General features: G+C 49.4%; 1 protein-coding gene across 1 annotated transcript in view; it reads left to right on the forward strand.

The window, feature by feature from the left end:
• Window positions 1–17,092, forward strand: part of ADAMTS2 (ADAM metallopeptidase with thrombospondin type 1 motif 2) — a 261,083-nt gene that overhangs the window by 174,307 nt on the left and 69,684 nt on the right. Inside the window, exon 5 of the mRNA XM_069590438.1 lies at window positions 3,402–3,485. Coding sequence (XP_069446539.1) covers window positions 3,402–3,485 — 84 coding nt within the window. The remainder of the gene's footprint in view (window positions 1–3,401; window positions 3,486–17,092) is intronic.

Here is a 17,092-nt window from a genome sequence, read left to right on the forward strand (position 1 = left end):
AGTGGGGATCCGGGTTGGGGACCACCTAGAAGCTCCAGCAGCTGCCAAGAGGGGCCTGTGCTGTAGAGAGGGGCTGGGGCACCCCCAGCTCAAAGCCCCGATTCCTGGAGAAGCAGGCTGTGTGGAGCTGTGTCCCTGTGGGGAAGGGCGGAGGCTGTCTAGGAGAAGCAGAGGAAGGTGCACCTCAGTGGCGGGCACCAGGGCAGGCAGGGCTGCGGCACCTCAAGAGCAGGCCTGGCTTCCTTTATGGCTCCCTCCTGGGCAAGCTCTGGATGTGCCCTGTCCAGCTCCTCAGCAGTCCTGGAGGCCCAGTTGGTCTCCAAGGCCAGAGGCAGGGTGCCCAGCCCCACTGCCAGGAGCTGGTGGCTGGTGGGCAGCTCAGAAGATACAGCTGGGCCTTGTATAGCAGCCGGACACCCCTGGCCCTGAGCACCTGGCCCTCACCCCCAGCGGGAGGTGGGGCTTTGTCTCGCAGAGCTTGGCACCTCGTGGTTGAGGGTCTGGCCCCCTTCTGTCTGGAATCAGCAGTCAGGGTCAGACCTGCCCACTGTCCAAGAAGGACATAAGACCCCTTCCCCGAGATGAGAGTGGCCACCCTCAGCCCCAGTGGTGGGGCCAGGAGACAGGAGGGCCTTGATGGAAGGCTCTGGGCCAGCAACTGGGGCGGGGCCAGCCCTGCATCTCCCTCACTCGGTGGCCAGCCTCAGCTTCCTCATCTCTCAGGAGGGCTTGACACCCCTTCTTCTGGCCTCCAGTAGCTATTGGGAGCATCAGAGGAGATAATTCTGTAGACTCAGCCCTGAATCCCTTCCGAACAGCAGGCTACCCTGCCACTGCCTTTGGGTCCCCAGGCATAGCTATCTGAAGTTACCCAGACTTCGGGGACTTGAGTGACCCTGTCCCCTCCCAGGTCCCAGAGAGCCGGTTCACGCTTTCTCTGCTTTCATCTTCTTCCCAAGTATCTGAACTGTTTTCACTCGAAGCATGACCTGGGAGTCAGAAGTGAAGGGTGTAGAGTGAAGCTTGCCATTCACCCCTGTCTCTGCCCCCTTTCTTCTCTCGTGCCCACCCCTGCTCCCTGCCCCAGGGGCAGCGGAACCTCCCTTTATCACAACCTTCTTCTGTTCTACACCACAACTTTTGGTCAAACTCTGTGAGCCAAATTGGCCAGGCTCTGCTTGTGAGAGATAAAATGATACTTTGGAGACAGACCAAAACAACAACAACAACAATAACCTCTCTCTTAAGAAAAACTGACTTTTAGGGTTATTGTCTCACTGTGGACCAAAACATCTAGGTCTGGTTTGACCCTCAAAGGTGGGCAAGGACATCCGGGCTTAGAGGGTGCGCACCCTGCCACTGTGACCTCCTGGGGGCTGCAGGGTGACATGGCTTAGCAGCAGTGACAACCACAGCTTTGCTGTTTTCACCAGGATCATTCCATCACATATGCGTGGAAGTCTAGTCCTCACAAAGCAAGTTGAGACTGTCGTCTTGTTTTAAGGAAGGGAAGGCCCAGCGTGGGTGAGTTGGCTCCGCATTGCCAGTCACAGCTTCACCTTGTTGGCGTGTGACTCTCAGGCCAGTGTTCACTCTCTCCAGACTCATGCACGTGCTGCAGTGACCGTCCTGTAGGCTATCGGTCATTGCTTCCCTGGAGGAAAGCCAGGTCGGGGCAGACAAACAAATAATAATTGGGAAGTAGATTTGCGGGCAGGAGGCTTCCCATGGGGCCACACGTAGGGCTGGCTGGAGGCATCCCAGGACCCCTCTGTGCCTCCCGTTGGTGCCACAGCAAGGGTGACAGTGATCACCAGACTTTGTCTAGCATGCCCCACGTGCCTGCCCACCCCATCCATCGTGAGTCGATTTTACTTGCTAACTTTCAGATTTCCCAAAGGGTTTTCCTGCTGTTTGTAGGTAGCAATTTCCATCGCTCAGATAGAGATTCTAAAAGTTGGCATTCCGGGGGAGAAGGGCCCTGGCCTGAGATGACAGAGTGGGCTCTGGGAGATGCATTTGGCGGGATCTGCTGTCCCCAGGGGAAGGTCAGCAGCCTCTGGGATTTGGTCTGCGCACAGGGAGGGCCTGCACGAGTTCATGCCTCCCCACTGAGTGATGTGGATTTGTTCTCTTGACAAGTGTGTCCTGAGTATCTGCTGGGTGTGACTGCATCCTGAGTGCTGGAGACACGCAGGGAAAATACAGAGAGAAAATACAGGGAAAATACAGGAAGTAATGGGCCCTGACGCTTGCTGGGAAGCAGATGAGATCTGGAGGCTGGGCCTCCAGAAGAGTCAAGTTTGGTCAGGAAGTGAATGGATGAAGGGGGTGGTAGCAAGAGCACTGTTCCAGGCGAGATCCTGAGAGTATGTGAGAGTAGGGTCGGTGGGAGAGGGAGGCTTGGCTGGCCCTGAGGCCGGGGTCAGCCATAACCAGTGTTTCTGGAAGGCCATGCAAGCCATGCTGTGGGGAGGCGAGGTTCCTCACCTTCCTTGTGCCATGGATTCCTCTGACTTCTGGTGAGGCCCGCGGGTACCTGTTCAAATAATGTTTGCAAATATAAAAAATAAAATACACATGTGTGCTAAGTCACTTCGATTGTGTCCGACTCTTTGCGACCCGATGGACTGTAGCCCACCAGGCTCCTCTTTCCATGGGGCTTCTCCAGGCAGGAATACTGGCGTGGGTTGCCATGCCCTCCTCCAGGGGATCTTCCTAACCCAGCAGATGGGTTCTTTACCACTAGCGCCACCTGGGAAGCCCAAAAAAGAAAGTAAAAAATGATAAAATACAAAGGAAGCCCACTGTGTCAGCTGCAGTTCCCAAAACAGATCACAGAAAGCACCTTTGTGATACAGCAATATCTGTTCTCAATTAGCACATTAAAAGTTAGATCTGGGGGTCGTCTAAAATGACTCCCCTTTCCAAGCTGTGATGAGTACAGATAATATTTCACAGTCGCCGGCAGCACCTGTGGAGTGATTTCTACCAGTGACGGCACCAGGACTGCCCCTTCTACGGGGGTCTGAGCCGTGCTCACCCTGGCAGAAGAGGCTGCGTTGCAGTTAGCGGCTCCAGCGTTCAGCGTGGGCAGTGTCCACATCCCAGTGTGGGCTCTCGCTGGAGATTCCCTGGGGTGGTCGGAGGGGCTGCTGAGGAGACAGGGGCCGAGTCCACTCAGTGGTTGGCTGTAAGGGGGCAGGAGGAACAGAGGGAAAGGAAGGGGTTGATTCAGAGCTGAGGGTAATGCCTGAGCGTGAAGTGTGGCGAGGAGGAAGGGGTGGGGTGGTGTGCCCGGGTTCTGCCCTGGGGCTGAGCTGGTGGCGATGCCATTTACAAAGCCAGGGCTGGTCTGTGAGCCTGTGGTCTCTGCTGACGTGTCCCTGGTTGTCTTTCAGGTCAACGAAATCTATCACGATGAGTCCCTGGGGGCCCACATCAATGTCGTCCTGGTGCGGATAATCCTGCTGAGCCACGGGAAGGTGAGTGGGCACTGCAGGCTGGTGCCTTCCAGACTCACCAGGGCCCCCACCTCTGTGGGATGAGTGGGGCCCTCCAGTGAGGCAAAGACCCCCTTGAAAAGCCTTTATGTTGGCCAAAACCACCTTGCCTGTCCCCAGCTGCCCCGTGTTTCCTGTAAGAAGCAAGGAACTTGTGAGCCGCCCCTACTCTCCTTTCAACCTCACTTTCTCTTTAAAAATTTAGGTTCAGGTTTGGTGAGACCAACAGCCCAGGAGGTGACTGCCATGGAAAAGCTGGGTTTTACCCGCAGTTTCTGGCCCTGCAGGGCCCCACAGGGAAGCGCGAGGGTTGGTCGGGAGGCCTGGGGGAGGAGAGGGAAACTGTGGGTGAGCCGCTGCATTATGGTTTCCTCGGGAAGGACCAGGTTAATCACAGGTAAGCAGGCTTAGGAGTGGCCAGTGTGAATCATCTCAGTGGGCTCTGGGGAACCAGGGCTGCCTCTGAGTGCCTGGTACCTGGCCCTTGGGAATTTGCTCTGGGGATAATGGGCTGGAGTGTGAGCGCCTGATGAAGGAGATGGCTGGGGGTGTGGACTCTGCATCGGTTGGTTTGCATTTGAAGAGCATATGCTTCAGAGTGAGCACTTTACTGACTCTGGAAATTGGTTAACCCTGGCAGGGACAGTTCCTTCCAGGTCAGCGAGGCCCTAGATGTCAAAGCAGCAGAAACACAAGGTTGAGATGCCCCTCAGTTTGACTCCTGCCTGTGTCCTCAGGCTGTGTCCTCTTCTCATGCCACGTAGCTGCTGTTCTCACTGAGCACTCTTGCCCTTCTTACACCCCTTTGCCGTCAGACTTGAAGCCTTTTTCCTATCAGCATGCACAGGTCTATGCAAGCAGGGTTAGGAAGCCCCCAGAAGGAAAGATAACGGGGTGGCCTGAAAGGAGAGCTGGTGAGGAAGGAAGGAGCCTCGTGGTGCCAGGCCAGTGTGCACTGAGCCAGGCCTGTGCTGAGCAGCTTGGGAGCACTTTCCATGAAATTAACTCAGTCCAAGGACAGAGGAGGAGGTGGAGATATGATGATCCCATTTCACAAGTAAGGACTGTGAAACTTACACCGAGGTTTAAGGCAGTTCAGTGGTGTGAGTAGCCAGTGGCATCTGGCTCCTTAGATTTCCCTGGTGGCTCAGATGGTAAAGCATCTGCCTACAATGCGGGAGACCCGGGTTCAGTTCCTGGGTCAGGAAGATCCTCTGGAGAAGGATATGGCAACCCACTCCAGTACTCTTGCCTGGAAAATCCCATGGATGGAGGAGCGTTGTAGGCTACAGTTCATGGGGTCACAAAGAGTCGGACACGACTGAGTGACTTCACTTTCTTTCTTTCTTTCTCTGGCTCCTTAGGAGTCCAGCTTCTCACTCTGGCAGCCAAATTCTGGAATCCGTGGTCTGACCTCACTCAGTATGAATAAAGTCAAGTCATATTAAGTTGGGAAGATCCCCTGGAGAAGGAAATGGCAACCCACTCCGGTACTCTTGCCTGGAGAATCCCGTGGAGGGAGGAGCCTGGTAGGCTACAGTCCATGGGGTCGCAAAGAGTCGGACTTGACTGAGCGACTTCACTTTTCATATTAAGATGAAGCCGAGGTACATCAGGCATAGTAATTATGTGGAGGGTTAAGTCCTCTACTCAGAGGCAGAGTCTTAGTCTCACAAAATATAATTGAACTGCACACCACATACAAGGCCTGCAGTACAGAAATGACAACGAAGGACTCCGTGACTGGACAAATTCCAGCAATGCTGGACCTTGAGCCCACTTTTCCTGCCTTGGGAGGTGTGTTACTCTATGGTGATGCAAGTGACCACTGCAGAGGATGGTAGTCATGGCCCCTCAGTGTCCCAAGGACAGCGTAAAATGCAGACTGTCGGAACAAGGGGGAAATCTGCAAAAAACCTAAGTGCAGGAGTCTTTCATACCCTTTCCAAGACCTTTAACAGATTACATTCTTAAAGGCGCAGGAGTTTCAGATAATACAATGCTTATGCTTAGTTGCTCAGTCGTGTCCGACTCTGCAACCCCATGGACTATAGCCCACCAGGCTTCTCTGTCCATGGAGTTTTCCCTAGCAAGAATACTGGAGTGGGTTGCCATTTCCTGCTCCAGGGGATCTTCCCAACCCGGGAACTGAACCCAATGTCTCTTACACTGCAGGCGAATTCTTTACCACTGAGCTGCCTGGGAAGCACAAATAGTATAATGGGTAAAGTTAAATTAGTTATATCATCTTTTCCCCTTGCTATACCTATGGAAAGATATGCCTTCTTTTTGAGGAATCATAGAGTGAAGTCGCTCAGTCGTGTCCGACTCTTTGCGACCCCGTGGACTGTAGCCCACGAGGCTTCTCCATCCATGGGTTTCTCCAGGCAAGAATACTGGAGTGGGTTGCCATTTCCTTCTCCAGGGGATCTTCCCGACCCAGGGATTGAACCCGGGTCTCCTGTATTGGAGGCAGACGCTTTAACCTCTGAGCCACCAGGGAATAAAACACCTAACAATGACAAATGTACTTTAGGTCGTAAAGAAAGTTTTAGTGAATTTCATACAGCGAAAATTGTTTGGACTATACTCAGTGCTCTAAAACTAGATGGAGGAAACGGATATATAAAAAGCATAAGTGCAGTCTCTCTGAAAAAAAAAACAAATTTCCTGGGAAGAATACTGTTAGAGCCTCCATTGCAGACTGTTGGGAAAACCAATCAAAATGAGAGTTCAGTTCAGTTCAACTGCTCAGTCGTGTCCGACTCTTTGTGACCCCATGAACTGCAGCACGTCAGGCCTCCCTGTCCATCACCAACTCCCAGAGTTCACTCAGACTCGGTGTCCATCGAGTCGGTGATGCCATCCAGCCATCTCATCCTCTGTCGTCCCCTTCTCCTCCTGCCCCCAATCCCTCCCAGCATCAGAGTCTTTTCCAATGAGTCAACTCTTCGCATGAGGTGGCCAAAGTATTGGAGTTTCAGCTTTAGCATCAGTCCTTCCAATGAACACCCAGGGCTGATCTCCCTTAGGATGGACTGGTTGGATCTCCTTGCAGAATACTACAGATCAAAACCTGTGGAGTGTGGCCAAAGCTGTATTCAGAGGCAGGCGCCTTCCAAGATCACACTGAGCGAATGAAAACAAGTTAACCCTCTATTCAGCTCAGTGAGTTAGAACAGGTATTAACAACTACCCAAACCCCAAAACCTAAGGAAAGTAAAAATAAGGAAATAGTTTAGAAAAAGGCAAAAATCAATAAAGTAGAAAATAGAAAGTAACAATAGGGCCCATTGAGAAGCGAGCCTTGGGAAAAGCAAACCTTTGGCATATTTAGTCTAGAAAAAAGAGAGGAAGCATAAACTAAGATCGGAAAGCACGCGTACACTGCAGCCCACGGTGGGGTGCTTTTCCTGGCTGAAGGGAAAGCTTTGGGGGCTGTTGGGAGATCTCTGCCTGGGCCTGTTCCCTACGCCTCCACCCTGACACCCAGTGGTGGTCTGTGAAGGAGGGGAGTGCACGCCTTCCTCTGCAGGTAAGCAGGCAGTTTGTGGCAGCAAGTAGGCACAGCATGCAGCGGGGTAAGGCTAGGGTGACCCACGCCCAGTGATACAGTTCCAGCCTCCGTTTGCTGACACGGGGCTTTGGAACGTCCGATGGGACTTGTGCATCCCCGTAAGAGCAGTCATCAGCGTGTTCCCTGCTCCTCCCCCTCCCTCCCCCTCCTCAGGCCGGGTTCCCCTTTCCTGGCCTGAGACTCCTCATTAGCATCCTTCAGCATCTGAGGAACTTTGAGTCTGGTAGCATGAGGGACGGGCGTGATTATATCCAGCCCCTCCCCACTTTTTGCCTCTGCAGAGGACAGCGGGTAGGAAGAGGAGAAGAGCTACCAAGTGGTCAGGACACTGAAAGGAAAAACTGGAGGGTTGTGTGTTGGTAACTGCCTACCAGTGCTGGTGAAGTTTTGGTTCTTATTTGGCCTGGGAACTGTCTGTCTCCTTCCCAATGTTGATTACTCCATGGAACAAAGCCTTGGTTATTTTAACTACTTCCTGACAGGCTTTGGGCTAAACTGTCCCCACCGGAAGATGTGTCTTCTTGTTTTTCTTTCCTTAAGTATCTCTCACAGGTAGAAACTTGGTAGAGACCAGTAGAAAACCTGAAGGTAAGATTTTGAGAAACTCTGGGTCAGGGGCCCAGAAGGTCTTGGGAAATTCAGGATTTTTTAGGGAAATGGGAAACCCCATAATCATGTGGGAACTCAAGTGCTTCACTGTTTTCAAAGTTATCTTAAAATTACCTCTAAATAGAGAATCAGATAACCCATTTTTGCCAGTATATTTTATTCATTTGCAAGGAATTATTAAGCAAAGATAATGCAATATCATATAAACAATTTCGGAATATACATGTGTTCTAAAATCCACCCAGTTTCTCTTTCAGGCCAATACGATTCCTACATGCGAAGTTGCCAAAGGTAGCTTATCTAAGACAAAGTACAGACCTGTTTCACTTTTAAAAATAGATGTAAAAAATCCTGAGGCTTTAAGCCTTTCATTCAACAATGCATAAAGAGAAACTCCCCTCATGATTAAATAGGGCTTATTATAGGAAGGTGATGATTGTTTACTATCCGAAAGTCTGCTCATCCAATTTGCCACATCCGTTCGCCTAAGGACAAAGCTTATCATCTAACAAGCACTTTTTGAGAGGTCGCACAGAGTCGGACACGACTGAAGCGACTTAGCAGCAGCAGCGGCCATGCGTGCTCCCAGACCTTGGGGGCTGCTCTGGAGTGGAGGTGCAGACAGGGAAACAGTTATAACTGAGGGTTCAGGGACTTGGCAGGGGAAAGGTGAGGCAGGCCATCCTTCCTTAGAGGGCAAGGCAGGTGACTGGCGGCAGTGACTTTTCAGCCACAAGGAGGGAGTGAAAAAGGGGACGAACCGGCACAGGGATGTTTCAAGTTAAAGGCAGGAAGAGAGCAGGCTGTGGGAGGAACAGGGGGCAGCTGACTCTGACTGAAGGGGACAGTGCAAGATGGGAAAACAGCAGAAGTTGGTGCTGAAGAAGCTAGCTGGAAGGAGCGGATCCTGAGGGCTCTGTACCTCCTGCCAAGGGGGTTGGTTTTCTCACTAGGGCAGTTTCTAGCAGGAGAGTAACATGATCCGATTTGCATTTCTAAGAAGATCCCCGGGCTTCAGTGTGCAGAATGGCCGTGGGAGTGGTGGCTTGGGAGAAAGTGGGCAGCGTCAAAGGGAGGACAGTCGTGGGCTGTCCTGGGACCATAGCCACAGAGAAGGGAGAGAATTTTAGGAGGCCACCAGGAGGGGATGGGTGCTACGTGGATGAAGGTGAAAGGACACTGAGCTTGTGCCTTGGGCAGCCTGCTAGGTGATGAGGCAGCCCCTGAGGTGGAGAGCACAGGAGGGGACGCGGCACGTGGGGGAGAAAGGCAGCGAGCTCAGAGGAGATGTGTTGGGTCTGGGGCGCCTTGTGCCATTCCAGGAGAGCCAGCCAGGGAGACACTGGCACGCGGGGCTGAAGCCTGGAGAGCAGAGGATTGCATCCTTTGCAAAGGCATGGGTGGGGTGCACAGGGGGGCACCCCAAGTCTGGGGCACCTGGCAAAGCCCAGGAGCCCCTGCTGAAGGCACCAGCAGGGCAAGGAGCCTGATCAGCTCCTTGGGAGCTGAGAGGGTGAGAACTGGTAACAGATGGTAACATCACAACCCAAATTTTATTTAAAGGTAGAAAAAGAAGCACATTGTCCCTAAAAGTGTTCTGCATTGCTAATTCTTAGGATGTTCTTAGATGTTTGCATAGGAGAATAGAGGGGTTCCATGGTCAAATGAGTCTGGGAAAGGCCTATACAGCAAAGTAAAACAGGTGTTTCTGACAACAAAATTTCTCAGACTTTACTATGAAAATGTGCAGGGTGAAGCTCTAAGAGGTGGGTCAAACACACGGCTTCTCAAAATTCTTTCTCAACAGAACCCTTTTCCTCATGGAATCAACGTTCTACAGAATTTGCTTTGGGAAATGCTGCCCTTTTGAGACAGTTCCAGTAAAATGGGCAACAAGAGAGAGACACGTAACTTTGTTACTGAGGTTTTGGAAATTCTCAGTTCCGTTCAGATCAGTCGCTCAGTCATGTCCGACTCCTTGCGACCCCATGAACCGCAGCACGCCAGGCCTCGTTGTCCATCACCAACTCCGGGAGTCCACCCAAACCCATGTCCATTGAGTCGGTGATGCCATCCAACTATCTCTATCGTCATCCTCTATCGTCTCCTTCTCCTCCTGCCCTCAATCTTTCCCAGCATCAGGGTCTTTTCAAATGACTCAGTTCTTCACATCAGGTGGCCAAAATACTGGAGTTTCAGCTTCAACATCAGTCCTTCTAAAGAACACCCAGGCCTGATCTCCTTTAGAATGGACTGGTTTGATCTCCTTGCAGTCCAGGGGACTCTCAAGAGTCTTCTCCAACACCACAGTTCAAAAGCGTCAATTCTTCGGCGCTCAGCTTTCTTTATAGTCCAACTCTCACATCCATACATGACTACTGGAAAAACCATAGCCTTGACTAGACGGACCTTTATTGGCAAAGTAATGCTTTTTAATATGCTGTCTAGGTTGGTCATAACTTTCCTTCCAAGGAGTAAGCATCTTTTAATTTCATGGCTGCAATCACCATCTGCAGTGATTTTGGAGCCCCGAAAAATAAACTCAGCCACTGTTTCCATTGTTTCCCCATCTATTTGCCATGAAGTGATGGGACCGGATGCCATAATCTTAGTTTTCTGAATGTTGAGCTTTAAGCCAACTTTTTCGCTCTCCTCTTTCATTTTCATCAAGAGGCTCTTTAGTTCTTCTTCACTTTCTGCCATAATATCATATGACATGAAACCAGTATCCAAGGAGAGTAGATAATATTACAATTGTTTGCTGATACTTATGTGCCTGGAAAACTCCCGGCACAAAAAAATCCATTGGAAAACTTTTAGGGTTAAGAAAGGAGTTTAGTGACATGGCCAAATATAAGATAATTACACAAAGCCCAATAATTTCTGTGTAAACTCACAATGCCCTGATATGTGCATGCCTGCACGCTAAGTCGCTTCAGTCGTGTCTGACTCTTTGCGACCCTGTGGACTGTAGCCCACCAGGCTCCTCTGTCTATGGAATTCTCCAGGCAAGAATATTGGAATGGGTTGCCATGCCCTCTTCCAGGGGGTCTTCCTGACCCAGGGATCCAACCCTCATCTCTACCTGCATTGACAGGTGGGTTCTTTACCATTAGTGCACCTGGGAAGCCCTACAATGCCCTGGTAGTAAAGATACCAGGGAAAGAAAAGTTCCATTTAGAATAGTAACCAAAAATACAAAATATCTGGCCTAGTCCTAACAAGACAATGTAAGACCTACATATAGGAAGAACATTGCACATTGTTAATGGGGCTTCCCTGGTAGCTCAGCTGGTAAAGAATCTGCCTGCAATGGAGGAGACCCCTGTTTGATTCCTGGGTTGGGAGGATCCCCTGGAGAAGGGATAGGCTACCTACTCCAGTATTCTTGGGCTTCCCTGGTGGCTCAGACAGGAAAGACTCCACCTGCAATGTAGGAGCCTTGGGTTTGATCCCTGGGTTGTGAAGATCCCCTGGAGGAGGGCATGGGACCCACACCAGTATTCTGGCTTGGAGAATCCCATGGACAGAGGAGCCTGGCGGGCTACAGTTCCTGGGGTCACAAAGAGTTGGACATGACTGAGCAACTAAGCACAATGATAGGAAAAAACTAAAAATACACAAAGAGACACATGCTGTTCCTTATGGGAATACTGGGCATTGTAGTAATGTTGATTTTTTCCTAGATTAATAATTGGAAACTTGATGAAATGATTCTGAGATTCATCTACAAGCATAAACATTCAAGAATGGCCGGGAAAACCTTGAAAGCTAAGCAGATAAAAAGGATTTACTACAAACACCTTGTAAAGCAAAAATAAGTAAAATCATACTATATTTGCATAAATGTTAACAGATCAACAGAATAAAATATATAACTCTGAAAATACCTCTCATAAATAAAATGTGATAATATAAATGGAATGGTTATTAAGTGTTAGAATAAATATATGATAAATAGTAAATTAAATATCTCAGATGATAAATATATACCAGTAAAATTCAGCTATTTAAATCATACTAATCAAGAAGAAAATATTCATTGTCAAGGGATTCCTAAGCGAAAATACAGTGGAAAGGGTTGTAAAGGGGAAGATAGATATATTTGAGTACTTAAAATATAAAATTGTCAAAAAACACCATCAAAAGGCAAACCACAATGAGGAAGAGCATTTGCAATATGGAAAAATACTCTAATATATGAAGAGTCCTAGGAAAAACAGACTTGGCAATTGACATAAGCAATTAACTAAAGAAAAAAATACGTGTTGCAAAAAAGAGAAAATATTGAGCTTTACCATTAATCAATAAGTAAATAAAATGGTTTACCATTTTAAAAGCATCTAAAGATTTGCTGCTGGTTTGGGTGAGTGCAGCAGTACGCTCTTCCATTTTCCAGTTAGTGACAGTGGGTCACTTCCCTTTGAAAGGCTCTTCATGCCTGCCCCCAGTCATTCACTCCTTTCTGTGATTCTGTTCTAAAGCAGTTAACAGCCTTGTGCATGAAGTTTTAGGCCTAAGCCCAAGGTCGTGGCCTTATTGCTAAGTGTAAGCAACTGGAAACAATCTCAACTGGCTGCCAATAAGGGTCTAGTTACATAAATTACAGCACATCCCTGTGGTGGGTTATTCAGTTCAGTTCAGTCACTCAGTCGTGTCTGACTCTTTGCGACCCCATGAACCGCAGCACGCCAGGCCTCCCTGTCCATCATCAACTCCCAGAGTTCACTCAGACTCACGTCCATCGAGTCAGTGATGCCATCCAACCATCTCATCCTCTGTCGTCTGCCGTGGTCCAGCCCCGGTGGATCCAGGGTGATTCGAAGGTGGGGGGACGGAGTCGGCGTCTTTGGAAAAATACATATTTAATCACAGATAGAGAGAGATTAGAAACGGATAGTGTAGTAGGAAGATTAGTGGAGAAAAAGAGGCTGAATAACTTGGATTACGTGGAATAGCATCCATGCTCCAGATGGGAATTCAGCCAGAAAAACGGGAGCAAGAAAGAAGCGACATGGGGGAATCAGTCTTTCCGGAAACTGATCCGATTTCTTTATTTTTGGGTTTGCTTATATACCTTTTGTTACACATAGGGATGAATACAGAGTCACGTGGGGGTCAGCAGTCCTGACCTTTGTCAAAATTAGGTGCTTCACATAAATATATTTAAAAAAAGGTCTTAGGGATATTACATCATCTTCTGGCCATGAGTGAGACCTGCTTACATTTTATGATCCTTTCTTTCTGATAACCAAAAAAACTTATTTCTTCCAAGGGTGTTTTTTTCTTAAACCAGGCACCACCCTCCAAATAAAGTTACATTCCTATAGGGTGAGGGTGTAGTGAGTTACAATCAAGAAAGGAATTTATTCAACCCAAGGTTAACATGATTAGTCTTAAAGGTTAATACTTATTTCTCCTATATGCTTAAAGGTTAATACTTATTTCTTCCTATATGCTTAAAGGTTAATACTTATTTCTTCCTATATGCTAGTTATATTCATTATAAGGGTAGGGAACATAGAGATTTAGCAGCAAACATCAGCCCAACAAATGAAAATCCTTTCACCAATGCTCCCCTTAAGATCTATTTAGTCTTAAGATATGATAAAGTTACATTCTTACACAGCAAGGACACAGTGATATATAAGTACAGTGATCTATTACAAAAGAGAAAATCCATTAACTCAAAAAGTCTAGTATTGCTAACATCAAAAACTACCATATTTCCTTTGCTATATTCCAAATACATTGATTAATATATTCCCAGGTATCTAAGGATATAGAGGCCTGGCGGTGATCATTGACTCAACAAGAAGAAAAAGTCCTATGCTAATTAAGACTCTCAAAATGCTCCAAAACTCTCTGTGCTGTTTATGGTTGAGAGGTAGTAAACAATCATGTGCCTAGTGGCGGCAGTAAGGATAATCCTGTCACACAAGCTAGTCTGTCAGCAGAGAGGTTTGACCTGAAACATCCTTGTCCCACCCAGCGCAGGGAATTGGCAACAATTATTGACACAACAAATGAAGAATCCTTCACCAAATAATTCCTAACCAACACACTATACTAATAATTTTAACTCCCCAAAATAATTTGCCTTTAGTAAGTCTAAAACATCTCGTGCCTCTCAGGTTGGGAGGCTGTAAGCAATCACATGTGGCCGGACAAACCTATACAGGCGGGCTAGATAACCTTCAGAGGAGTCTGTAAGCTGAAACACTCTTGTCACACCCAGGAACTTTTATTGCCTTGGAGCTGCGCGTTTACTCCTTCTCCGAGAGAAACGGTTATGGGGGAGAGCCCCCCGTAAAGTCAGAGGTGTAGGTGAGAGCATAAAACAGACTCTGGTTTTGGGGTTAGATGCTCGGGAACAGGGGGTTTCCTGAGGCTTGATCACGCCTTTGCGTATGCCAAGCCTCCTTCCTCATGACCTTTGCCATGGGCGGAGTTCCTCACGCTGGCCCCCGGCAGTCGTCCCCTTCTCCTCCTGCCCTCAATCTTTCCCAGCATCAGAGTCTTTTCAAATGAGTCAGCTCTTCGCATCAGGTGGCCAAAGTTATGGAGTTTCAGCTTCAACATCAGTCCTTCCAATGAACAGCCAGGACTATATCTCCTTTAGGATGGACTGATTGGATCCCCTTGCAGTCCAAGGGACTTTCAAGAATCTTCTCCAACACCACAGTTCAAAAGCATCAGGTCTTCGGTGCTCAGCTTTCGTTATAGTCCAACTCTCACATCCATACATGACCACTGGAAAACCATAGCCTTGACTAGAGAGACCTTTGTTGACAAAATGATGTCTCTGCTTTTCAATATGCTCTCTAGGTTGGTCATAACTTTCCTTCCAAGGAGTAAGTGTCTTTTAATTTCATGGCTGCAGTCACCATCTGCAGTGATTTTGGAGCCCAGAAAAATAGTCAGTCACTGTTTTCACTGTTTCCCCATCCGTTTGCCATGAAGTGATGAGACCAGATGCCATGATCTTCATTTTCTGAATGTTGAGCTTTAAGCCAACTTTTTCACTCTCCGCTTTCACTTTCATCAAGAGGCTCTTGAGTTCTTCTTCACTTTCTGCCATAAGGGTGGTGTCATCTGCGTATCTGAGGTTATTGATATCTCTCCCAGCAATCTTGATTCCAGCTTGTACTTCCTTCAGCCCAGCGTTTCTCATGATGTACTCTGCACATAAGTTAAATAAGCAGGGTGATAATATACAGCCTTGACGTACTCCTTTTCCTATTTGGAACCAGTCTGTTGTTCCATGTCCAGTTCTAACTGTTGCTTCCTGACCTGCATACAGATTTCTTAAGAGGCAGGTCAGGTGGTCTGGTATTCCCATCTCTCAGAATTTCCCACAGTTGATTGTGATCCACACAGTCAAAGGCTTTGGGATAGTCCAATAAAGCAGAAATAGATGTTCTTTTGGAACTCTCTTGCTTTTTCAGTGGTGGGTTATTAGACTAGCAATAAATCCCATTTTCAAAGCATGTGTAAGGGCTTTGGCAAATGGTTACAGCATAAAGTCAAGTTGGTTTGCTTTTGGGGAAAGAAGGATATAAGCTTCCAGTATTATGATCTCGATTTTGTGTACAAATTATACCAGAAGGGACTAAAGGAATACATACAATGTGAACAGTACCTATCTCCGGGCAGTAGGTCATGGATTTTTATTTTCTTCCTTCTACTTTGCTGAATTTTCTTAATGTATCATGGTAAGGATGTTTCTTTTATACTTGTAGGTTTCTTTTATACACTTACAGCACATTTTTAACTATGGAAAAATGGTTTATTTTTTTTAAAAAGCAATACTTTAAAAATGAGAGAGTCCAAGTATTTCTGTTTCACTGAGCGCTAGCACCTGGGGAAGGGTCCCTCGTGGCATGCCACAAGTGCCGTGTCCAGCGTTCTATTTCTGATTTGAAGGAGGATGCAGGAAGGACTTCACGCTTTACTTGGCACCTCTTCTCTGTGATGGCTTGGAGGTAGTGGAGAGGCCTCAGTTCTTCCGCCCTGTGGGCAATCTTGCCTTTCCTGGGCCTGGGCCTGGGACCTCTGTCACCCGAGTGTCTGTGGAAACTTCGGGCAAGCCACCTCGGCTAGAGGGGGATGCAGGCTGCCCCCAGTGCGCGGCCTCGCCTGCAGGTGAGGTCGGGTGATGAGGTGTGGCAGGGCCCGCCCTCGTGGCCACGGCCAGACTGGCCACCGCTCCTTACGTTCCACCTTGTCGGGAGGGGTTCTGCTTTGCCTGGGCCGTGTTGATACCCTCGGAGTCCCCCACAGGCAGATTGAGGGTACGGGGAGTGGGCATGGGCCCCTTGTGACGCTACAGCCTCCTCTTTCTGGGGATGGTGTGGGGAGGGCGGGCCATGGGGCTGACCGGAGCCCCTGGCCAACGAGATAGGTGGCCGCAGCCCACCTGGGCAGTGGGACAGCTCCGGCGAGACCAGGACCGATGCAGTGAGAAGTGAGAGGGCGCAGGGGGACCGAGGTCCCTGCTCACCTCCCTGACTTCCTGCTGGGAAGCTAGGAATCCGTGGTGGTGTGACGGGAAGGGAGAAAGTGGAGCTCCATGCGCGCTTGAGGCAGAGCGCAGACTGCACCCGCTGTACGCTAGCAGGGCACAGCTGCGCAGACTCAGACCTCTGCCACGGAGTTCAGAGGTGTCAGGATAGAGGACATGCCAGGATGTGGAGTTAGATCCCCATGTCCATCCACAGCCCCCAAGCCTGGCCAGAAAGGACAAGATGCTGCTGCCCCTCCGCCTGGGCCCAGGGACGGAGCGGAGCTCAGCCGTCTCCTGCAGCCGAGCCTCCCCCATGCCATGCCCCATGCCCTGCCCGCCGCCCCCACCTCCACACCCCTCCTGTTCTCAGGAAGCCACGGGGGAGGCTGCCGCCCCTCAGAGCCTGTGTGTCCTGCAGGGTTCCAGAAAGTTACAGGGCCAGACTCGGGCCTCCTCAGCAAGTTGCGGGATTGTAAGAGGCAAGCAGGGTCCAAGGTGGGGATCTCACTTTGCTCCGGGAGGACATGCTGCAGAAACACAGGCAGGGGCCGGATAGGAGAGTCAGGAGGACATGGCTGGCCGACCACGTCCATGGAGGCCGGTGCTGGACAGACATCGGATGCAGAGGGGCTGGGGCTCTGGAGTGGGTGCACCTCGCATGGGAGCCCAGGGACAGTGTGGGATGCTTGGCTGTGGGCTCAGGGGCAACAGCCTTGGGAAAGGAGGGGTCACTTCACAGACCTGAAGCTATCGAACGGGAAGTCTACAGTGGCAGTCCCTGCAGGGTAGGTGCCAGGGCCAAGGATGCCAGGCCAGACAGACAGAGCGCCTCAGAGCCGGAGGTCACACCACTGACCAGTATTTCTGTAAGTACATTTAAAAAGAATAACTGGAACA

The sequence above is a fragment of the Ovis canadensis genome, chromosome 5, assembly GCF_042477335.2.
Source record: "Ovis canadensis isolate MfBH-ARS-UI-01 breed Bighorn chromosome 5, ARS-UI_OviCan_v2, whole genome shotgun sequence".
Lineage (NCBI taxonomy): Eukaryota > Metazoa > Chordata > Mammalia > Artiodactyla > Bovidae > Ovis > Ovis canadensis.